Raw genomic sequence first — 25,449 nt, forward strand, 5'->3', positions numbered from 1 at the left:
TCCTGATAATGGCTTATGTTCCCTCAGCCTCCACACAGACCAGGTCATAGAAGGCTCTCCAACAGTAGTAAACCAGTGAGCAATGAAAGGAATATGATTTTCTTCTCTTGAAGTCAAACCATAGCAGCCAGGAAATCATGACCTCTTCACTAAAGTAGAGGTTAGAGGCCTCTGTTGCCAGACTTCCAAAAGCAAACTTTAGTCCCAACCAAAGTAATGGATCAAATCAACCCACCTATCCAGAATTCTTCGAAATCCCTGATCAAAGCAGAAAGGGCCTGTGAGGGCCATGTGAAACAGGCAAGCAGACTTGGCCATTATTTGAGGAGATGCACTGGATTCAGTCAACCAAACCTTTGAAGAAACACCTGGTCTTTGAGCCAAATGATGAGGATAAACAAGTCTACATCTCTGCCTCCAGTCTCTTGGTCCTTTCTGGTTTCCAAAATAAATGAGACCCCATAAAATGTCTTCTTTCCAACCCCCCTCTTCCTCATGATATACCCACCATGCTTTACAACCAGCCTGCCTTGGCTACTTTTGATCTAAAATGCTTTCTGGGTGCTATATTTTTAAATAATTCCTGTAAAAGTGGCTTAACTTCCTAAGTCATTACTGCTCCTAAATTGTACAATACAAGACAAAGAACGAGATAAATACCTTTGTTATGTAGAAGATACAACAAGCTATCATGTGCTGTATGCTTTCGAAACTCGCATTATGTTTCTTTGAGTGGATGACGTTTGGTAGTCCTTGCAAAACCACTATACATTTTATTAAGATCTAAAAAGTTGAAACACAATGGTTTTGTTAAAAAATATCACCCTTACACACTATAAAATGTTCTATTCAAATCATGCAAATCTTAAGCCATCAAATTTTATTGTTAATAGCTATTGATAAATTGCTTATCATGTACAAAGAAATATACTCTGAAATAAAATTGATATGTCCAATTTTCAAATGAGTCATCTAAATAACTAGAAAGCCTATGGAGAGAATAAAATAAGCATATGAATAACTATAAAACAAAACATATTTTGTCAAGTGACCTAAAATATGTAGAGAATGTTACATGTATACAAGAAATACCCAGGCTTAGGAAGACCTTGAAAACCCATATGGAGAAGGATGTACCATATTAAATATAAACTGATACCAGATATTTGAAATAACAGTTTCCTTCAAAATTAAAACCAAACATTCAAATCCCAGGAAATTAATTAATATTGATGTTCACTTCTATTCTCCTTGCTTAATACTATATAACCCTGAATTTAATCAAGAGCTAGGCAATTAAGTTTAGCTTCCTATTCTGCTGCACAATTCTAAGTAAAATTACCATCAGAAAAGTAGAGCTGAGATTGCATCGATCTATTCTTCATTCAGATTATTCCAAAGGACAAATTAATGTATGAATGTTGGTCTTTTTGAAGGTACATTAATTGCTTCAAGCTAACATTCTAATAATATTATTACTATTGTTACAGTAAACTTGTAAGTTTTTTTAATTCCTCCCTTCCACCATCTCCCTCTCCCACCCTACCATGCTGTATCCCCAAATCATGTAACAACATTAAGTTTTGATGTTTTCTCCTGGCTCAAGTAATTTCACATGTATGTGTAAACACTTAAATGTGCTTAGAAGGGTTAATGCTAGATTATAAAATGGGATTTATACACATTTTTCTCAACTACGCATTGCTCTTTCAATCACGTCTTGTGAAAAAATCCCTCCAAGTCTATAGGTTTAGCTCCAATTCATTACTTCTAGTGGCTACATAATATTCTTTGATGTGGATCAACCATAATTTGTCAGCCATTTCCAGGATCTTCATGGTGTACAATTTTCAGGTTGGCCATCCTCCTGCTGCTGCACTTGCCTGACGTCTCCAGCTTTATGGCCGCCACCAAGAATGCCACAGTAAATACCCTTGTACATGCTCAGTTTTCAATAGGAGAGGCAACTGAGGAGCCAGTGTTGAGATGATACCCTGTGAGGATAAGGCACCACCCTCCAGAGCATAGTGTACATTCTCAGTCAATGACCGCTATGAGGTGCTGTGTCCCCAGCAGGTAGAACACATACATCCGGGAACCTGGAGTAGCATCCTACCAGCTGGTGATTTTATTCTATGAGATAAATTACTAATAGAGGGTTTGCTATGTCAGGTAACTGTATTCTTAATTTTGCTAACATTTTATTCTATGAGATAGATTACTAGCAGAGGGACTGCTGTCAGGTATATTTGTTTTTAATTTTAATTAAAATTAGATTCAGTTTAGTTAAAATTAAGATTGCTTTACCAAAATCCAACACGTATAACAACCCACATTTCCCCCATTAATGAACACGAATGCCTTTGCCCCACATCCTCACCAGCAGTAGGCATTACAGTTCTGCCTGTGATATTACTTTGTTCATTTAATGTGCACATGTGTGAATGAATATTCAGTCTGAGCATCTTTTCATGTGTCTCTCAGCCATGTGGATTTCTTTTTTCCTATAAACTACCTATTCATATCCGGTGCCCATTTTTCTATTACATTATTGTCAGTTTGTAAGACTTTTTTGTTACATATACTTATCCTTCATTGGTGTTAGATAAATTTTTTCCAAATCCATAAATTTTCTACTACCTTTATTATAGTCTCTTTTTCACACATAGATTGCTGTACACATAGTCAAATTGTTTTTTCCTTGTTATTTCTGAGTTCTGTCTTGGTTAGAAATGGTTCCCCCAGCCCTAGATTGCACAGATAATCTCCTGGGATTTCTTTTTTTTTTTTTTTTGCTTTGTTTTATATTTAAGATCTCAACTTTCTGAATATGGTACAAATAAGATAAAACTTTACTTTCTTTCAAATGAATATCTAGGTGTTTCACTACAATTTACTAAAAATATCCATTTTCTTCCCACTAAATTCAAATGCCAATTTCTGTCATATACTACATGAGGCCTATTTCTGGAATCTCCTCTCTGTTCCAGTCATCTTTTCCTATTCTAAACAATACAATTTAATTAGAGACTCCACTTCTAAGGCTTTTCCTCACACCTATAACCTATTCTGAACTCTAGCTAAAGGCATCCTGAATCAGTAGGATCCTAAAGTATGACAGTGGGCAATCCTGACTCCACCAGCTGAGGACCAATTGCAGCTGCTGTTCTTAATGTGGTTTCTTTGCTAGGGCACACTGGAAGGCATGCATTGGTACTGGTAATGTATCCTTTTCTACCCTCTGGCAGAGAAGTACCAGAAAAAGTTCCCATTCATACTGAGCAGATAAGAGTATACATTTAGAGTCTTGCCCCAGGGCAATGATAACTCTCCCACCTTCTGACATAATATTTTATGAAAGGATCTGAACTTCCTGGGCATTTCTCAAAATAAAACATTAGACCACTATATCAATAACATTATGTTAATCAGACCTAAAGAGAAAGAAATGGCAAGTACACTAAAGACCTTGGTACAATGCATGCCCTCTAGAGGGTAGAAATAAACCCTGGGAGATTCAGGGGCCTGACACATTCATAAAATACTGTATCTGGAACATGTCGAGATATCCCCTCCAAAGTAGGCCTGACATCTGGCATCTCTGTCTTATCTTTCCAATGGAAAGAACAATGCCAGGTAGATGCCTTTGGATTTAGGAGGAAGAATATTTTACACTTGAAATACTGCTGCAATCCATTTACAAATGACATGGGAGGACACCAACTGTTAAGTCTAGATTTTGGGTTTTGGAGGCATATCTCTTCATCTGCTGAACTACTAGGTGTGGGGAATTTGGGAAAAGAAGACATGTCTGTACTCCAGTAGAGCCACTCCAAGGCGAATATTTGTTAAGTTACTTAAGCTCTCTGGTTAGTTTCCTCAATAGTCAATTTTAAATGTTTATATTTTGCATAAGTTCACTCACATCTTCTTTCAGAGAAACAAGTTTTAAGTCCTTATTTATGTCTCCCCAGATATATCACTTAATTTATTGAAATGTTTTTTAGTTAGCTCGTGAAATTTCATAATATTGTTATTCCTCCTTTACAAGAGCTACATTGTGTTTTTTCTTTTCCAAAATGCATTGTTGAATTGCCTTTGTAAAAACACCTTTATCTGAGGGGAGAAAGGGAAGGAATATTCTTACCTGTACAACAGGTACCAAAACAATATTGTGGTAGATTATAGGAGCAAGGAGTCCATAGCATTGAGTCACAGCTTGAAGGGCATAACTGGAATCATTTAGGTAGTTGCTAAGTTCCAATGCCACTAATACTCTCTCACATTCAATTAGTCTAGCAATCTGTAAAGAAACAGGTATTGTTATGCAAATTAAATATCAGGTGCTTAACTAACGTGCCTCTAAGGAAAACCAAGGGTAGGAAATGTGATCCCTGTGGCTTAGCAACAACATTAATGTTGGTATAAAGAAAAATCTAAATTCAGGAACACCACTAACTCCCAAATAATGCTACTACACGAGATAACATAATTTTAGAATTAAACTTCAGAATTTTTTTGTAAAGCAATACATATACCATTGGTATATGTATTGGTAAGATAAAAATCTTGGCTATATATTAATGTTAGAAAAGAACAGTTGTTGCAAAAACATAGATCATAAGAAATAATAATTAAAATATAATGTCTTTTAAATAGTGCCCCCACTTGATTATCAGAGCCCTATTCCCTTCTGGATTGGTCAGTAGAGCAAACTAATCTTCTGTTATAATTCTCCTACTTAAATAAAAATGATAGTAAGATGTAAAAATAGACACACAAAAAATAACAACCTTATCTTACTCCTCCTTTATCTTTTCTGAGGAAGATGTCATTATTTTTCTAAGTATATACATACAAGATTATGTACAAAGAAACTGTATGAGTGGCAACCAGAAATTTCCATACAGCAAGTTATTACTCAAATGGTAGTCCAGCATTCTGGGAGTCATCGAATTACTTAAGGATTGCCTTTATTTTCAGACTGAATGCTGAAAGAAGACACTGAATGCAACGTAACAGAAACACATTGATGGTTATGAGTGCTTGAGACAAGACTATGGACTTGTCCTGAGCAAAAAGTCGCGTTTTTTTTTTTTCACTTTTATATTCACAGAAACTAGGACAAGCTAATATAACAATTTATTGGTTAACTAATAAATAATGGATTGGTAGGAAAAAGCAACAGCAAAAAAACTAACCAAAAAATGGTGAAAGTCTCCATGTATCTAAGGTGAGTAAAGAAGGAAAGAGATAGAAAAGTAACCTGAATCTCAAATGGAAACAATGTAGGATCGTTATTAAAAGCAAGAACATTATAAGGCTGCAGTTATACATGGAACAATGTTTTTGAATGCCCTGAGAATCTATCAATAGGAGATAGGTTAAATTCCTGCCTCTGTATAGGAATGCAGTATTAAAAAGAATTTGGTAATTGAGATGTACCACCATGAAAATATGTTCAAGATATAATATAAAAAGTGTTAAAAAGTCAAGGTGAAGAACAACAAATATATCATGATGTCCTTTTTGTAAAAATAATAAAAATAACTAATAGGCTTGTCTATGTAGATTTTTTTAATTGGAGAAATCATATGAAACAAAATGTAATATTCTTAAGTGCAATAGGATTGTAATGTTTTCACTTTATATATTATACATTTTTGAATATTTGAAATTTATACTACTTTGGTACAGGGAAAAAAATTGAAAAAATAGGGGAAAAACAACCTAGGACTGTGATTCCTACAGGGAATACCACATAAACCAGCACAAACATACAATGGCCCCTCATCAATTCACAACCAGGATTTGCATTCCTCCCAAGAAAATTAATTTCAAACATCAATAAACAGAGAAAGAAAATTTGGCACATTTTTAGTCATTTTAATTCACTTACTTGTTGAGAAGGAAAAATCTCATTGCCTTTGATATTATCACAGAAAAGATTTGCTTCTTTAATTTTAATGTCACTTGTTACAAAAATATTTCTAAGAAAAAGGTACAACAGGATGGAAGAAGTCTCTGCCAAAATATCTAAATGTAATCTGCAAAAGGAAGTAAATACATTACAGGTTTAAAAATAAAATGATTTAGCATATGCACTTGCCTTTTTAGATTGATTTGTTCTTAGTATCGACACAATGATCCCAAGATAGCAGTGGAAAATTGTGGAACAGCTACTCTCATACAGCGTTGAAGTTAAAAACAGACTACCCTTAACAAAAGTTCACAACTCAGAAAATAAAGCTGCTGACATATTATGTCATAGATATATAACAATAACTTGTCAAAGCTTTGTAGGTCTAGTATGTAAAGTTTTTTTTATTAATATAATGAAATCACTATAGATATTTCAGAAGTTTGGGCAACAGGCCCAAAAATTAATGGACTTTTCGAAAATGACGGTCATTTTAGCAGAATTGGCCATGGAGAGAGACGGAGGGAGGGAGGGAGAGACTTTCAGATCATTTCTAATTATCTTTTCTAAGTTGCAGTCAACGGTGCCAACCAATGGCAAAACTGGGAACTGTACAATCTTCCTTCTTTGTTTCCAATATTCCTTTCCTTACCCTTGGCCTTATTCGGCAACAACCCCTCCCTTCTAAGTTTCAGGTCTACCTGCTCTCCATACACCCTATTCCTAGAAAACAAGAAAGAGTCTTACCTGCTATACCACCATGTTAGACTCTAACATTATCTTTGCCAGAAGAATTTTAGTTCTTTCACTCTCTTTGTTCTCATGCTGACCTTGACATGTGCAATAAGTCCGGGCTGTCACCTCCTCCTGGCTCCATTCCCTTCCTTGCCCAGCTCAAACTCTGGTAGTCATTTCCATAGTGACCTCTCTAGCACTTTAGATTCTGCGCCCCTTATTTTATGCAATAATCAACTTGCTTGACCTCGCATAGATGCCACTGTCCATTTTTTCGATCCCTGCCACAATGCTCAATCGGCTATTTACTAATTTATTTTATTCATTCAAACTATCATTTTCTGAACATCTATTGTGTATAAGACATTATTCTAGGACCCAGGATATAAGGATAAATCACAAATGGCCCTTAGACACAGGATCTGAGCTGTACTACAGTTCACGTTACATGACAGCCACCAAGTCGTTAGTGCTTCTCAGCAACACTCCCATTTATCCCTGATGTCGCCTTCCTCGCGTTCTCCACAACAAACGTTCCAAACCCCTTGCTCTCTGCCCCATGTGCTCTCACATCCTCCTGGCTCTACCACAGAGTCTCCACCCGGGCATCTTCTTGAACCCTCGGCCTCTCCCTCTCTACTGGCTCCCTCCCCTTCACCCTCCAAGTCTTCCCTTCAGCTTGCCCTCCCCCTCCAGCTTCTCCCCACTTTCTTCTTCTCTTTACCACCAGACCTCACCTCCGTAGTCTGCTTGTTACAATTCTCCATTTTCAATTATTCCTTAGACAATTGCAAAAGTTTCTGTCCCATCACAGCACAAAAATGACTCTCTTGGACTAACCGATGGCTTCCTAAATTGCCAACTCTCAAAGCTTCTTCTTCGCTGACATCCTACCCAGCCTCCCTGTGTAGCTTTGTACTAAACAGCTGCCCTACCTGACCTTGTGCTAACATCCAATGCTGCTGGCCAGTCCCTCCACGATGATGCTCTTAATGCCCTGGCATACACTTGCCCATACTTTCACCTCCTAGACTGTTCCTTTTCGATGGCCTTCCTTGGTCCCATCTCTGCTTCTGTCTCTTCAACGTTAAGATACCCAGGGTTCAAATTCCAGCCTTCTATCTTTTCTGCTAAATAAGTCATTCCCTGGGAGTTACCACTCACCATCAAAATTTCAATGACGACCTCAGTGGACAATTTCTAAATCTGTATCTCTAGCCTTGGCCTCACTCCTAAAATGTCAGCACTATAATATCCAACTACCTACTGGATAGCTCATAGCTACAAAGGTATCCTGCTAGAAAACTAAACTCAAAATATTTTCAATCAAAGTCATTATCTTCCTCAAAAAACATGTTCCACCTGTCATGTTCCCTCAGTAAATGTAACAGGCTTCCCAGTCAGGTAACCCTGGAAATCCCAGTCAACTTATACACCCCACTCTCTCTTACCCTCATAAGTTTCATAAGATATTCCCAGTCCTATCTCTTTCTCCACCAAAATTGCCTCTCAAATATATCTCTCATAGCATCTAGCATCCTTGTACATAGTAAATGCTAAGTATACATTTGTTTACTTAAATATAATTGTACCTAAATGTGAATAAGCATTACCAACGCCTTTACTTACTCAACCAGAATTTACACTTCAAGCTCACTATCTCTGATTGAGGAGTGAAGGGTTCCATCTTCTTATCAAAGAAATTTCAGACATTAACAGGGAGGTGAAGGAGACTGTTTTTATTTCTGAACTTGTTAAGACAGCCTGAAATCACACCAATGCTCATTTCTTAAGCTGCTCCTAAACTCTGTTCTTTTGAGGGGGAAAAAACTGCTGTAGAGCAAAGGATGGCCTATGGTTTTAAATATGGCTTCTACCGGCCTGTTTTGAAGTTGCTAACGGTCTAATTCTGGGAGCCTCCTCAAGCCAAGGAAAGCCATTCTACCCTAATAGTCTACCTACCCATCAGACCCCAACCTGAACTTGAACCTGACCTCTTCTGTTACAAAAATTCCCAATGATACTAGTGTTTTATAGTACAACTGACATTACCTTGGTTAGTGTTTGGTATTTTTAAATAACTTTCAGTAACTTATATTCAGAATGCATCCATATGCCTGCAGTGTATTTTCTGATTCTAGCAAAGAAGTTTCTAACAAGGACTCGAGACCTTGAAATGTACATGCTTATTAAAAACTGATTGGAGACCATTTTATTTGGGCTGTCTTAACATGAAATTGAAAATAAAGTAATTCTAGGTTTCACCCCCAACATTTAGCTTCAAAAAGGAAATTAATATTTTAAATGAATATTTCCAATTACCTTCTCTGTGTAATAGTCATTATATTGCTTAAACAAATAGCAGATTGTTCATTGCGAGGTGATGAAGCAACAAAATAATCCCAGACTGGTGAAAAAACTTTCTTAGCCAACTCATAGTTACCAATCTGATAGGCAACCTACAACAGAAAGTACATTATCTTATGCAACATCTTTGTTTGTGAAATGTACGTGTTAAACAAGAATTCTGATAAGGTCCTATCACATACTAATTTCATACAGTTACTCACATTTGCTGCTCTGTTCTACCCTGCTGCAGTTAAGGTAATGACAGCCACTGGCAAGGGAGACAGACACATTTTGAAATCTCTTTTATTTCTAAATTGCATGGAAATTTGAAACTCTGTAAGGATGTTTCAAATTCTCATAAGCAAAACAAAGATCACATCTGAGCCAAATTAATTTCATTTCCATCTATCTCGGCAGCGCACTCCATTTATTATAGACACTGTTATAATGAACAATCTGTTCCAAGAGAAACAATCAGATTTCCCAAACCCAAAATATGAAATATACTTCATTCTTTTCTGGTTCTGACTGACACTTCCAGAGCTTTTGCGCAACAAAGGGCTCACAGCTGAAAAGAGTGAAGAATAAAACAGAGACGCTTCCAAGAAGCCATGATATATTTTAACACATTCAACATTAGGCAAAATAACTGATTTTACTGGTAAAAAACCAAGCTCAGTAGAAAAAAAAGTCAACATTATCTATTTCTTTTGGTAGAACGAATTTCTTTAAAGATATTCCTAAAAATTATTTATTTTTATATGGATACAAGTTATATGCTGCTTCAAATCCTTAATGGAAGCAGGTAAAACATAAAGAATAAGTAAATTCATTGAATTAAGTATGTAGATGGCATGTTGCTAGATTATATGCCACTCAAGGGAATAATATACAGAGCCAGAACTTTTTTAATCTGCCAGGTCAGCACTCAAAATCAACCAGCCAATAAACTTTTATGAAGTTTCTACTGTGTGCTAAGCACCGTAAAAACAGGTTCTTAAAGCTTAAAATGATCTCATATTCCATGAAACTGTAATCAAGTTACAGATATAAAACACGTGAAATCACAGAAAAACTACAAAGAATAACATAATGATTGTGGAAGCTTAGAAAGGAAGAAATAAAGACTTCAAAAAGGGGGCAGGGCTTGAGTTGAACCCTAGGAAAAGGTAAGATTTAGAGGGGCATAGTTTAGACAGACTCTGAATAAGATCCAGTAGTAGCATCACTCCAGAGCAGGTAGGAAAGACTAGAAAGGCAGGTCAGTATTAGGAGAAAAGCAGGCATTATGATTGGACAGGTAAAGTGGGGCATGATTTCAGAAGGTTCTGGAAGTCCGGTGGACATATTTAAAGATGTCAAGCACCAAACCAAGCACTTTATGTGTATTACTGTATTGACTCTTCATTACATTCTATTAACTAAACTCTATGACCACCCTTGCTTTTCAGATGAGACACAGGAGCATTGAGAAGCTAAACCATTTGTACAGAGCCTGACAGTAAGAACAGTGGAGATAAGACTTGCAGTGCAGACTGGGTCACTTTTCTGGGCCCCAGGGATCAAATAAAGGATTGGACTAGGTGGTCACTAAAACACCATCTAATTCTAAGATTTCCATGGAAAATAATGACAAAGGATATATGATGGGGTTGGTGAAACTGTAATTGAATGTTCATTCCTTTTAAAGGAAATCTATATTCTTTTGAAAAATACCATTATTTATCCAATTAGTGAACATTGTAAAACAAGAAAGGATACCTTGATAGAACTATAGTTTATAAAATCATGACCTTTTGTGGGTTAACAGAAGAGTGCCACGATATATGTTCAAAGCTGGTTAATTGGTAATAATGTGCAGAACAGATTTCAGGGGGGATGAAGGTAAAGTGAGAGGGAAGCACTAAAGACTAGTGCAATCATTAAGTATGGTAGAAACTTCAGTACAGGACCTTCACCTGGATTCTGGAACTCCACACTCTCGATTTTCTTTTCACTGCAAAGGCTGCATTCCTTTTCAGTTGCCTTTGCAAGCTCTTCCTCCCCCACCCCCACCCCCGACCCCCAATCTCTTTATATTGTCAGTCCTTGGACTTCTCCTCTTCTACATGGAAGTAGGTCTGCATTTACTTCCTTTGCAATATCATTCAGCTCCGTGGCTTTGTCACATGACTACTCTCAAATCCCAAACTCTAGATTCATACATCTAACTTCTCAACAATTCTGTCTGAATAGCCAACAAATCTAATATGTAAGAAATACCTAATAATATCTAACATCTTACCTCCACATACCCCAAACTGAATTCTGGATCTTCTCTGCCCTAATCTATACCACCCACAGCCGTCTCCAACGCAGAGTTGATATCACCTCTATCCTTCCAATTTGTCAGATAAATATTGGTTCATCTTTTATTTTTCTCTTTACTTTAGTCCCATCAGGAATTATTGTTAACTCCTCCCTTAAAACATATCCAGAATCTGACCACTTCTTACCATATCAGCTACTATCACTCTGGCCAAGCAACCTTCATCTCTTATTGGATTACAGCAATAGAGAGGCCTCCCTGCTTCCACCCTTAGCCCTTATGGTCTATTTCCAACACAGCAGTCAGCGTGAGCCTTTAAAAATGTCACATCATATCATGCCACTACTGAAAACTTTCCATTTTACTCAAGGTAAAAGCCAGTGCTTACGATGGCCTAAAAGTTTTTCCATGATCTGCTCCCCCACCTGCCCACTCAGCTTTACTTCTCTGACCAATCCTTTACTCTCCATGGGTCTCTTAGCTCTAGCTGTAGTGACCTCCTTGCTATTTATAAAACATACCAGGTGTACTTCTGGAAATCTTTGGGCTTTTGCTCTAGCTCCTTCTGCAGGGTGCTCTTCCTCCAAGAGCCTTTCCCTCACCTCTTTCAACTCTGCTCAAAGCTCACCTTCTAGATGACACCTTCCCAGATCACTCAATTTAATACCGTAATCAACTTCGCTTCCCCCACAGCACATTTCCGATTCCTTTTACCACACTCTACTTTTAATTTCCATAGAACTTATCTCCTAACATACCAGATAACTTATTGATTTACTATGTTCATTGTTTATTAGCTAGCTCCCACCACGGCATTTTGTTCACTTTGCTTAGAACAGTGGTTCTCAAGGTATGGTCCTGTGCCTATCAGCATCCGCATCTCCTAGGAACTTGTTAGAAATGCACATTTTTCAGGCCCCACCCCAGACAAGGGAGTCACTCTGAGGGTAGCACCCAAGAAGCCGTTCAACTAGTTCTCCAGATCACTCTGATGCACACTCAAGTTTTAATCCCTAGCCTGGAGCAATGCCTTGGTGCAGAGTAAGCATTCGATAATAATGTGTTAAATGAATTAAATAATGTGTTGAATACGACTTTTCCTAGTAATTTCCCTCTATCCACAGAAGAGGACACCGGAGGTTGTCATGCACTATAACATGGTGACTGGCCCAGGGTGAGTGCCTGACCTAAGTTGAATGTTTTGCATTCCCCACTTCAAAGCAAGACAGAGCCCCACACACGCTAGGTTTGGTTCACATGTCAAGGCTCATGACCTGCACACACTTGGACAGTTTGAGAGAAAATTTATTACTCAGACAAGAGACTTCCAGGGAGAGTTTGGCAGGCACAAGCAGGTCTGGACTGCCCTGGACAAAGCAGAAGGAATGGGTTGGGCCTTGATTAGTGGCTGGAGAGTAGGAATTAGGAAAGTGCCTGCCAGCTGGGAGGTTTCAATTTCCTGCTGGCTCCAAAAGACAAGGTAAGCCCATAGACCTCCCTGTCAGCCTTCCGCACTGTGCATCCAAAGGGAAAAGGAGGGGTGAGGTTTAAAACCAAGTCAGTGGTCAAACATCAAAAATGAGTTCAGACTCTATTACAATTAGGCAGGCCTATCAAAGTCTCTTTCCCAGGAATTTGGAATCAAGATTAGGAGCAAGCTAGCTGGTCTGTGTTCATAATGGAGAAGTAAATAAAAATTCAGGAGATACCATTTTTCCTCCAAAGATAGAGAGGTAAAGAGACTCGATCTTTAGAGAAAGAAAACGAAAGTAGAGAATCAGAAGTATGAGACCGCGGGCTGGCACTCTGCAGCTTTCCCAGGGTGCATGCCCCAAGCCAGCTGGCTCCCTTACTTGCAACGCCTTAACTGAAACCTTAAATCAAAATTATTTAAACAAGGGTTATTGTTGTGGTAATGAGAATAGTAAAAGAAAGACAGTTCAAAGGAAGAAGAGATAACATCCAGCGTAGAACCCAGCACAGAACAGACATTGAATAAATAATGCATTAATAAGTGGATGAGTAGAGAGAATAGAGGATAAGAGGGAACAGAAGAGTTGAAACTTCTTGGAGAGCTTTAAAAATGGGGATGATGATCTTTTTTACCTGGTAGCTTTTCTTTTACTATTTGAATGGCCATAGGCAACAGGTAAGCATCTATTAATCAATAATTTCATGAATTCACATATGAAGTGGAAAAAAGGTATGAATTTTATTTTCCCTTTCTTCTGCCACCATTGTGATTACCGACAAAGCATCATGTCCCAACACCAAATTCTACTGCCAACACTGATTATCAAGACGTGATGAAAAACTCCAAACCCAGACAGAGAAAAGATGGGAAAGATGTAGGCTCTAGAAGAACTGGGCATATGTTATCGATGGCAAACACATGACTTCCTGGGAACCTGGACAGAGCAACAGAAAGGCATGAGCTGCTTCAAATGTCAGGCTTACCGTCTGCTCCCCAAGTGACCTTGGGTAAATTACTTAACCTCCCTGAGACATGTTTTCTGGAATTAACTGGAACTGGCAGAGGAAGAATTAAATTAATCTCAGTCTCCTCAACTATAAAATGAAAGTGATAATACCCCCTTCACAGTGTTATTGTAATAAAGAGAATGATGGCTTTTTAAATGCCTGTCACACAATAGTTCTTTAATAAATGAGAGTTCCCATTTCTTTTTCTCAATCAGCCAGTGTGCCCACTCACTATTTGATTTAATAGTTCAATAATCCAGCAGTGATATGGCATTTTGTCACATATCCATTTTACAGATAGGGAAATGGAGACCAAGCGATTTGCCTACAATTCGGCTCACAGATTTTTAATTTTCTGCATTTTGTATCATACCACCTAGCTATTCCCAACATAAAGGAGAAGAATTTAAAAATGAGGTTATAAAAAGGGGGGGGGTGAAAAATATCCACAGAAAATATATCACTTATAAAAGTTCCTCAAAATTTTTTCCAGATAGCCTAATTACATTAAGGGAAAACCTAGTAAAGATCTACTTGAATTTATTAATATCCAAAGAATAAAGTTGAGCAATAATGCAACCTAAAATCCCAAGTTGAGTTAATAATAGACGTTTAGTGAAATACCTCCACATCTTACTGTAAGAATATTCATAATATTTTTTTAAAGAACAAGATTATTATTCTCAAACTATAATCATTCTCATAAAGATAGACTGCAATCCCAAGAGAAAGGTATATTTTCTTGCTAGAACCTAAAAGCTTAAATTTTTATAAATTAAGGAGATTTACTAAGTGAGAAAATTTTGCTTTTGCCATTTAACATTATGAGACAAAATGCTCATAAACTGTCGTAAATGAACTGCAGTACTGCAAATATAGTATCAATAAAGACACACAGGTCATTACTTTATGACACTTCTCATTATCCCAGCAGTATAGCTGGGACTTAGTTTTATTAACTTTCAATGAAAGTTCTGCCAAATGAAACCCAAGAGTCAAACCACTCCCTGGATAAAAATTAGGCCTTGATGAAATAGTCTGTTCCTCACTCTGAAATAACTCTATCATTACAAATTAGGGAAAATATTAGATTCCAAAGAAATCTAAACATTGGAAAACCATGAGCCAATATGACACACTAAACCAATGCTAGACAAATTCTAGCAATTCTCTCAATTTAATTTTCTTTGAAAAATATGATAATATTCAAAGCCACTAAAACCTTAGCTTATAATACTAATCAACTATTAAGAGGAAAAATTGCACAATAAAAACATATTAAAATTTAGAATAGCCATCAGCTCTACAGTCAATAATAGGCTTAAAATTAGATGCTTGAGACTTAGGTCAATGAGTCACTCTTCCTACTGTCTTACTACTGGTGACAATTTTTAAGTCAGGAAATCATTTCAGCTATAATGTTAATTGATGAGTATATCCACCAGTAAAACAGTAACAATATTTATTAAGTGCCTACTGTGTGAAAAGTGCTATGATTAAACACTTGACATGAATAATTTCACTTAAAATTCATAATAGCTCTGGGAGGTAGCTACTGTTATTATTCCAACTTCACAAATGAAGATTATTTGCCTATATCACATGGCTAGTGTGAGGAGCTTGAATTTAAACTCAGGTCTGTCTGTCCCTATTAACTCAGAAATTTCACTTCTGTAAATTTATCCTAAGAAAGTAATCACAAATGCAATCAAAGATTTATATTTAAAAAATGTTCATCACAGCTTTGCTTATAATAGCATAGGACTGAGAAGTATCTACATTTGTCCAACAATGAAGAATTACTAAATAAACCATGAACTATCTATAAGATAGGTAATACCATGCAGTTAAAAATTATATTTTAAAAGAATAATTTAATGGAGTGGAAAATTGTCAGTTATACATTAAATGAAAGTATCAGAATATAAAGTAATATGTACAGTATGATTAAAATTACATATATAAATTCATACACCTATGTGTATATATGCATGTATATACAAACACAGACACATAAATGACAGGGTATCTCTGGATCTCCCAATACTGGCGCTATTAACATTTTGGACTGGATAAGTCTTTGTTGCGGGGGCTGCCCTGTGCATGGTAGGATGCTTATCAGTACCCTGGCCTCTACCCTCTAGATTGTGACAACCCCAAATGTCCCTTGGGGGCCAAAATTGCCCCAGCTTACGAACTGCTTCTCTGGATGACAGAATAACAAATAACATTCCTTTTTCTTTTTTCTTTGTGCACTTCAGTATTACAAAATTTCTAAAATTAATACATGTTACACTTATGATCCATAAAAAATGTTCTTGTAAAAAGCAAACTCACTAATAAGAGAAGGAATGGTTCCTATTTTATGAGACTAAACTGCAATAATGGAAAACATGTATTACAGGACCTTTAGAATATCTGTTGTGATTTTTTCTTCATCAGAAATTACTTAGTAACTGCTCAGTGGCAAAACACATGGAGAAAATTATTAGCAGAAATCCCTTCTACCTGTGTCAGGAACATCCGAGCAGTAACAGCAGAAAGAGGTGGATAAACCAGAATTGGTTTAGTGGTCTCCCCAATAGCATCACCGACAAGCTTCCCATTTGAAGAATAAGCAGCAATTGCAAAGACATATTGTTCATTGGTTTCCAAACCTTTCACTTCAAAAATGCTTCTCCCATCAGCTGGTATCTAGTAACAAAAACATATTTCAAGTTATGTATGAAATTAATGTGACTTTAAGTATATAATTAAGTAAACCTTATATGTAAAAACAACTTTTTCATTTACTGTTGGATTTTACTCATACTCAATTTGAAGTTAGAGAAATTCACTAAAGGATGACTTCATATGGAAGAAAATTGTGGGTAAATGAGATTTTTTGGTAAGATTTCTTGACATTTAGAGATTTTTTTTAACTTGACATACCGCCTCTCCAGAGTTTGGGAGATGATTATTGTTTAGTCGTACTTTTCCATAACTCCCTTCTGCTTTGCAGCCCAGAATGCTGTACCATGACACCTGCCAAGGAGAGAGACAAGCCCAGAATCTGCAGTCTGTTTAACAAGGCATTCAACTCCCTTTATCACAAAGTGGCAGAGAAATACTTTCCTAAATAAAAATGGAACTATGCAAATTTTAAAATATGATAGCTAAGTTTACAAATGTAATTAGGTTTGGTCTTTTTTAAAGAAGGAAAATATAGGGTTAGTTTACCTGGAACTAACAAGACTAAAATATTATTTATTATTAATTACTTTTAACTACAAATAACTGAGAAGTTCCTGTGTGCTGGGATTTGTTGGGAAGTTTACACATACTTTCTAATATTCACAACATCTCTATAAGATATGACTTCTGTTGTCATTTCACTTTACAGGAAATGGCAATGCCGCAACGTTTCATAACTCGCCCAAGGCCAGACAGGGGCAGAGAGTGACTCCCAGGATGACTTAGTCTTGATGGGAAAAAAAGATCCAACACTGAAATGATTTCCATATTTCACTTAATAACAGATGACAAAAAAAGCAAATAGAAAAAGAAGATATTGATTGTAGTATTTAATATAAAATATAAAGATACATATGAAAAAGACTGAAAGCAAATTTAGGGTAATAAAATGGTAAGAATATGCGTAACATTTTTCTCTAGTTTACATATTTTCTGAAACATGATATTCTTTTGCTACTTCTCAAATATAGGCAGAAACCAAAAGCAAAATGCATATTCTACTAAAACAACAAAACTTAAACTTGATTAAATGCTTAGACCACAGTCCTATTGCTAAGATATCAAAATAATGGCAATCCTTTATTGTAATGAATTAGTCTCACGATAAGAAAAGGGAACAAGTTGATAACTTAGAGAGTAGCATTATTAGCAGCCGTTCTGTCCTGGGGTCAGGGATAGGGGAATTGTCATCGTTGTGGCATTCCCTTTTCCCCATAAATGCCATTTCACGACACTTCAATTCCTAAATTATAAGGGAAGCTGCATGAACAGGGAAATGTAATTGTCTCTAAGAAGCGAAGGCCGCTTATAGCTTAGCCGGTTATCTCTTCTGGGTTAACAAAAAAATCCTAATTGCGTCTTGTCTGTACAAGCAGTTCTCAATTCTGACTATGCAGTAGACTCACTTTTGAAGATACGTTTTGTACATAATCAACCATTTTAAAAAATTACATATACCCAAGTCTGCATAGCTTCAGTGAATGAGAATTTCTGGTGCAGGTAGCCAAACTTTTGTTTCCAAAAAGTTACTCAAGTAATTAAGGAGTACTTTGCAAAGGCAGGAGAACTCTAAGGACAGGGGGAATGTTGGAGAAACTTGGAAGCTGAAAAACAGGGAATAAAAATCAGATAAATCTCATGAAAAATTAGAAACTAACTTTGCTTGACCTCTTATACAAAAAGATTACCCCTTTCCATAAGGAGAAAAAAGACAGAAAGACTATGTGTATGACTTAGACCATTATTGCTCTAAGTTAAACTCTATTTATCAGCTAGAATTTGAAGGGTAAAATTCTCTCTAAAAGCATATTTACAAGCAGGCTTTATATTTTGTTCTACAGGTGAAAACATCTTAGTTTGTGCAATTGTAAGAAACCATGTGTGATTAGAATCTACATAACAGTAATGACACCATAAACAAATCATCGCTGACTTTAGAAATTAAAGTTTATAAATAACATCAGCACTTCCAACTATTAAAACAGATTTTAATGAAATGCATACCTTAACAGTGATTTTCATAAAACAAAAGATGGCTGAATCCTCAAACCAGAAAATGTATCTGAGCCCACAGCACCATCTAGTGCTGATCAGTAGGTAACAGAATGTAATAATTTCCTGGAGCGCACAATTCCGCTAATGTATTACATACACCAACTTAATATAAGGTGCTAACTGACAAGCCAACAACTACAGGTATCTAAGGTATGGGACTCAGATGTCTTTCTATTTCTAAGCATTATGAACTGAAATAAATTAAACTAGTAACTAATTTGAAATATACAAAAAATAAGATTTTGGTTAAATAAACCAAAACATTTGAAAACAACAGCAATAGCAACAATAACGAACCTCTTGGTAAATCATCCAGTCTTAGTTCTACACCAACTTTCCAAAATCTGTGACTCCCTATTCTTTAAGCAGATCTAGAAAGTTGGTAGTTGCAGAATAGCCACAGGGATGCACACTGCAGCATGGAGAACACAGTCAATAATGTCGAGGTAACGGGGTATAGGGCCAGGTGGGTTCTTGGGGCAGCGGGAGAACCATTCTGTAGAGTGCATGAAACCAGCCACTTTGCTGTACATCTGAAACTAGTGTGGAATGATAGTCAATGTAAACTGTGTTTGAAAAAATAAAAAAGCATGTTGTTGATCATCCAAAAGAGGAAAAGGTAATAATTAAAATATAAATTAGTTGGAACCAAATGTTTGTGAGGAAACTAATGTCGCTAAAATTTCCGTTTGTTTGCATTGAAAGAGTGTCCATTTACTTGAAAGAACTTTGGAAAACACCTCTATAATCACCATCCCCAAACTTCCTCATTCCTGTCATTGGTTCTGAGAGTAACTTTTACCCTCTTCAAGAAACAGACTAGATTGTCAGCATATGACTATGTCATGGTGACAAGGATAATTAGAAATGCTTCTATTGTTTCTTCTTACTGTATATTTGGCTATAGCAGGACTATATGAAGCGTAAAGGGAAATAGCATAAAAAGAAAAAGACCGTGAAGAAACTAAATATAGTTAAGACATCAGAATACTAATTCCAGTGCTCAGTGCTTATAAACAAGATGAGTCAAGTCCTAACTAAAAGCAACAAAAGTGTCAATTATTATAGTCATAAAAGTACCTCAGTTGCTTTGGTAAAGGAAAAGATCATAATAGTCAACACACCTTAACATCTGAAATAAATGGAGCAGGTTTCAATGTCACAGAACAATGAGTTCGGGACAGCAGAATAGGTGGCGGAGGGATTCTGCTTTTCTTTCTTTTTGAACTTTCCACATTTTTCTGATATGAATAGAAAGTATTTTGTTCTGCTTCAATCTTCTCAATTAAAGAATATGCTTCCTATAATAAAATGTGAAAACAGAAAAATACATTTCAAGAGCTTTGATTCCCCTTATATTTGTAGTGATGTTAAACACTACCTTGCTATATAAGTTTGTTGAGCCTCGGTGGTATACATTTCAAACACAGAGTGATTTTGCAGAAGTAAAAAAAAGCTACTAAATAAGGCTAAGTGAAAAGTTATTAAATAAGGCAATAGTGTCATATTTATGTCTAATATGTTTATCATTATCATATACTAACATTAAACATCTCATTTTTTCATCAAAGCCTCTGAATATCTACCAGCATGTCTCATTGTCTCTAAAAAGTCCATAACACAATCGTCACATTTATGCTAATGAACCGTATACCTACTCGTAATGGAACTTGAAATGTAACTCTCAAGCAATGACACTATCGGTACATGCAGTTTATAAAATGAATATTATTGAAAGTTTCTTCCTATCAGCAAGAAGAAATAAATCAAATAACACTTAATCTGTAAACAAATAAAAACACTTTTAAAAGTTATACATAGAGTGATAACATAAAACAACAACAACAAAAAAAACATAAGAACTGGAAGATCTAAATCATATTTCAAGGAAATACTAAATATATCAGCAATAATAATACATATAAATGGGTTAAACTCCTTTTATAAATTAAATCAAAAGGCAAAGACACTATATTTGAGCTCCAAAGCAAAAGCCCTTGTAAACATTTAAATGCAATGGGTGATAGAGAAGAAATAGCCTTTCCAACGAATAGTGCTGGAACAATTAGACCACTACATGCAAAACAGTTGGACCCCTACATCACGCCAAATACAATATTATCTCCAAATGAATTATAGATCCAAGTGTGAGAGTTAAAGTAACAAAATTCTTAGAAGAAAACAGGGGTAAATCTTCATGACCCAGGGTTAGGCAATGGTTTTTTAGATATGCCACCAAAAGCATACCAACAAAAGAAAAAGCTGACAAATTGAACTTCATCAAAATTAAAAGCTTCAAATGGTACCATCAAGAAAGTGAAAAGTCAGTTGACAGAATGAAAAAAAGTATTTACAAATGCTGAATCTGATAAGAGACTTGTATCTAGAATATATAAAAAACTGTTACACATCAATAATGAAAAGACAAACAATCCCACTAAAAAATGGACAAAGGGTTTCAACCACAATATCTCCAAAGAAGATACACAAATGTCCAATGTGCACATGAAAAGATTTACAATGTCATTGGTCATCAAGGATAAAAATACAAAATCAGCAAACTGACTCAAGAAGCAGAAAACTTAAACACAGGAATAATAATGGAAGAAACGAGAAAACATATCCCTAAAACTACTTCCCACAAAAATGTCAGGCTCAACAGATTTCATTTTTAAATTTTTCAAATATCAAGGGACTAATAATTCCTATCAGAGAAGGAAAACTCTGACTCCAAAAAAAAACCTCCGCTGCCTTGCGGCATACCTCTTCAGGGGAAAGGCTAAGGGAGTAAACCCCGACAGAAAATCCGGAGCCGGAGTCCCTAAGGCGGTTTGACGTTGTAGTCAACACCGGCAACTCCTGCGGCGCACCTGAAGCCAAGCTGTATTGACTCCGTCTTTCCCTTGGATCCTTCAGCTGCGAAGAGAGGGGGGGGTCTGCTGCATGGGCAACAGCAGACCCTCCATATCACCCTGCCCAGGCTCTGTAGCTTCAGCTTCACTGGAGAGGACACTCCAGCGTCATCGCAAGATGTCGATTCAACATGGGAGGAGACAGATACCGTGTCACTCCCGAGTCGGACTGCACAGCCATTCTCGGTGGTGCAGATAGACTCTTAAGAAGCTACACCATCGTCTCTCGAGACGGACGGCTGCCGACGACGAGAATAATTCCTATGCCATTTTTTAACTTTCTACATACAGAGATAAATAGCTTCTCACATAATTTAAAAAATTTATTATAACCTTAATAACAAAATCTGAAATATGAGTGCACTTAAAAACATAAAACAATCTTCTTATACTATAATAAGTAATCATGAAGGTATAGAAAATAAGAACAGATCAAAAACAAGTAAGAGAATGACAGTAATCAGAAATCTCCCAATAAAGAAAAACACAGGACCAGATGGTTTTGATGGTGAGTTCTATCAAAAATTTAAGAATAATTAGTGCCAATCCTTCTCAAATTCTTCCAAAAACTTAAAGAGAAGAGGATACTTCTAAATTGATTTTAGAACGTTAGCATTACCCTGATACCAAAGCCAGAAAAGAACACTACCGGAAAACTACAGACCAATATTCCTGATGAACATAGATGCAAAAATTCTTAACAAAATATTAAGAGACCAAATTCAATAATATATTAGAAGGATCATACACAATGATGAAGCAGGATTTATTCCTGGATGAAAAGATGGTTCAACATAAATGTGATGCAAATCAATAAATGGAATACACTACATTAACAAAATAAAAAATAAAAATAATATGATCATTTCCGTACAGTCCAACAACAATCTGACAAGATAAAACTTCCTTTTATGATAATAAAAAAAACCTCTCAACAAATAGCATACAAAAGAACATACTTCAACATAATGAAGGCCACATCTGACAAACCCACAGCTAACGTCATACTCAAAGACGAAAGGTTGAAAGTGTTCCCTCTAAGACCAGGAACAAGAGAAGGGTGCCCACTCTTACTACTCCTATTCAACATGGTACTGGATACCTTAGCCAGAGCAATCAGAAAAGCAAATGAAATAAAAGGCACTCAAATCAGAAAGGAAGAAGTAAATTTGGGGAATGGGGAGATGTTGATCAAGGGATACAAACTTTCAGTTATAGGATGAATAAATTCTGAAGATCTAATGTACAGCATGGTGACTATAGTTAATAATACTGTATTGTATACTTGAAATTTGCTAAGAGAGATCTTAAGCATTCTCACCAATATAAATAAATAAATAACCATATGAGATGATAAACATGTTAATTAACCTAATTGTGGTAATCATTTCACAATGTGTATGTGTATATATATATATATCTCAAATAATGATGTTGTACATTCTAAATATATTACAGTTTTGTCAGTTATACCTCAGTAAAGCTGGAGGTAGAGTGGCAAAAGCTCAATACATTCAGAGAGATTTTTTTTAAGCATGAGAAAAAACACTAATTTCAGCCAACAGACAAAATCATGGCAATAGTGAAGCACTAAAAGAATCATCAATAACATCCAAGAGGAGACACAATACCATCATTCCTTTTTATTCTGAAAGTTCTAGCAATGAACACAAAAGGAAATCCTGAAAGTGAGAAGAAAAATGTCCACCAAATTTCAAATGCATTTCACTCAGACATAAAAACCTGTGCTGTTTCCCCTACAGAAGACATGCTGAGTTTGAAGCTTCCATTTGGAATCTGGACTCAAGCGCAAAAGAAAGGATAAGACTGGAGATAGGATCTGGGAGTCATACGCGTCAGAGTGATTTAAAGCTGAGTGAGTTAATCAGTTCCCTGTGGGAGTGTAGAGTATAAAATTGTCGTATCATACATTTTTCCTAAAATAATGAAGCTTGGCCTAAACTGAGATCAAAATTAACTTCTCATTTTTATTTTTTATTGGAATTGTTGGACAGGAAAGTCTAAAATCATTCGTAACGATTAAAATTTACATGTAATAATAAATAGTTTTTTAGTTCTGTGCCAGAAGACCTTGAAAAATTTTCTGTACATGTAGTGCAGGGAACTTAGCCCTACAGAGAACAGTTGTTCCTTCACGTGAGAAGAAATATATTACATGGAAACTATGTTTCTGGAGCCTATGTGCCAGAGAACTTAGATGGTCAGACTCAAAACAAATTTATATAGACACGGTGTTTAGTGTAACTACTGAGTCGCTGATGAATGAATCACTCCATCAACCGAGGAGATAGGATATAATCTGTTATCCTCCATTATCTCTACTTTTTCACTCATCCAAATTGGAAAAAATGGAGAACATGGATGGGAAGAGGGTAAGGGCCAGATGTTGTGTTGTAAAACTCTGTGGGAAAGACAAGTACCATATGATTTCACATACACGTGGAATCTAATGAACAAAATGAGCTAAAAGCAAAATAGAGACAGACTCACAGATACAGAGAAGAGACGGACAGCTGTTAGTAGGGAGGGGATTGGGGGGGGCTGGGTGCAAAAGGTGAAGGGATTAAGCAAAAAAACAAAAGTCTCATAGACAGGTATGGTGATCACCAGAGGAAAGAGGATGGGTCAGGTGGAGGAGGGTAAAGGCAGGATAAATGGTGCCAGAAGGAGACTTCACTTGGGGTGGTGAACACACAATGCAATATATAGATTATGTATTACCGAATAGAAACCCATATAATTTTTTTAAAGATTTTATTTATTTTTAGAGAGGGAGGAGAGGGAGAAAGAGAGGGAGAGAAACATCAATGTGAGAGAGAAACATTGATCAGTTGCCTCTCATACATGCCCCGACTGGGATGAAATCTATAACCCAGGCACGTGCTCTGACCAGGGGAATCGAATGGAACAACGCCCAATCAACTGAGCTGCACCAGAAAGGGCAGAAACCCATACAATTTTATTAAACAATGTCACCCCAGTAAATTCAATAAAATTTTTAAAATAATAATATTATATTTTAAAAAGGACCATGAGAGAGTCAAGGTATCAACAGCGCTGGTTCAGCCCAGAGGACACAACCGGCACAGGGCGGGGCTGACTCACCCTCCCTCCCTCTGGCAAGGACAGCAGACCAGCCTTGGCTCCCCGAGAAGACAGGTGTGCCCACAGGGCAAGGGCTCCCCTGAAAGCCAACAGCAGATGGGACCTTGATGAGGAAGGGGCCAGAGCTGCACAAGGTAAGTATAATATGTTTCCCAGATAACTGTGGAGAAATTCTGAGGGAAGAAGTTGCTAGTTAAACAGAAGGGAAATAAAATCTATTATATTTTTGAACAGTAAATGTTAATGTGCCTTCCTTTGCATCACAGGCTGTGGAGACTCAGATTTTTCAGGTCGCATAAGAACAAGTAAAATCAGCCTAAGGAAAATTGTGCAACATAATGAAAGGGGACCAACCCCTTGAAAGTCTGGAGACATTTCCTTGCCCTGGATTAGGTTTGGAGCCTTAAAACGCACCAGCAGCACTAGCCCACTGGCCCTGATATTAACACAGGCTGCTTTTGGCTCCATTGGCATTGACTAGCCAGCTGTTTCGGGCGTTTTACACTCACTCCCAAAATGTGCCTCAGCAGTTCGTGCTTAGCTGAACCAGTTGGACACTAGCATCTTCTGACTCGACCCTAGCAGCTTCTCTCTAAATATCCATAAGCCCAACTGAGATTTTTTTTTTTTTTTAATTCCTGCCATGGGCTTGTCACACAGATATTTCTCAAACCTGGCTGTTGATCAATATCACCTATGACGTTTATTCAAAAATTAAGATAGTCTGTCCCTACTCCAAACCCAGTTAATAAGAATTACCAGGGGTGCAGCTTGGCCATCTATTATTAACAAATGCCAAGGATAATTCTGAAGTACCGCAGGGAATGGGA

At 36.6% G+C, this 25,449-nt stretch overlaps 1 protein-coding gene across 3 annotated transcripts in view; it reads right to left on the reverse strand.

Moving 5' to 3' along the window:
• CFAP54 (cilia and flagella associated protein 54) overlaps positions 1 to 25,449 on the reverse strand; it is a 244,906-nt gene that overhangs the window by 158,085 nt on the left and 61,372 nt on the right. For all 3 annotated transcript variants that reach the window (XM_090275372.1, XM_090275371.1, XM_090275370.1), the window contains exons 20-26: positions 19,706 to 19,882; positions 16,725 to 16,817; positions 16,302 to 16,487; positions 8,978 to 9,114; positions 5,900 to 6,047; positions 4,148 to 4,303; positions 661 to 783 (exon numbers count right to left, since the gene is read on the reverse strand). In XM_090275372.1, coding sequence (XP_090131498.1) covers positions 661 to 783; positions 4,148 to 4,303; positions 5,900 to 6,047; positions 8,978 to 9,114; positions 16,302 to 16,487; positions 16,725 to 16,817; positions 19,706 to 19,882 — 1,020 coding nt within the window. The remainder of the gene's footprint in view (positions 1 to 660; positions 784 to 4,147; positions 4,304 to 5,899; positions 6,048 to 8,977; positions 9,115 to 16,301; positions 16,488 to 16,724; positions 16,818 to 19,705; positions 19,883 to 25,449) is intronic.

The sequence above is a fragment of the Furipterus horrens genome, unplaced genomic scaffold (genome assembly GCF_987537825.1).
Source record: "Furipterus horrens unplaced genomic scaffold, mFurHor1.1.pri manual_scaffold_4, whole genome shotgun sequence".
NCBI lineage: Eukaryota > Metazoa > Chordata > Mammalia > Chiroptera > Furipteridae > Furipterus > Furipterus horrens.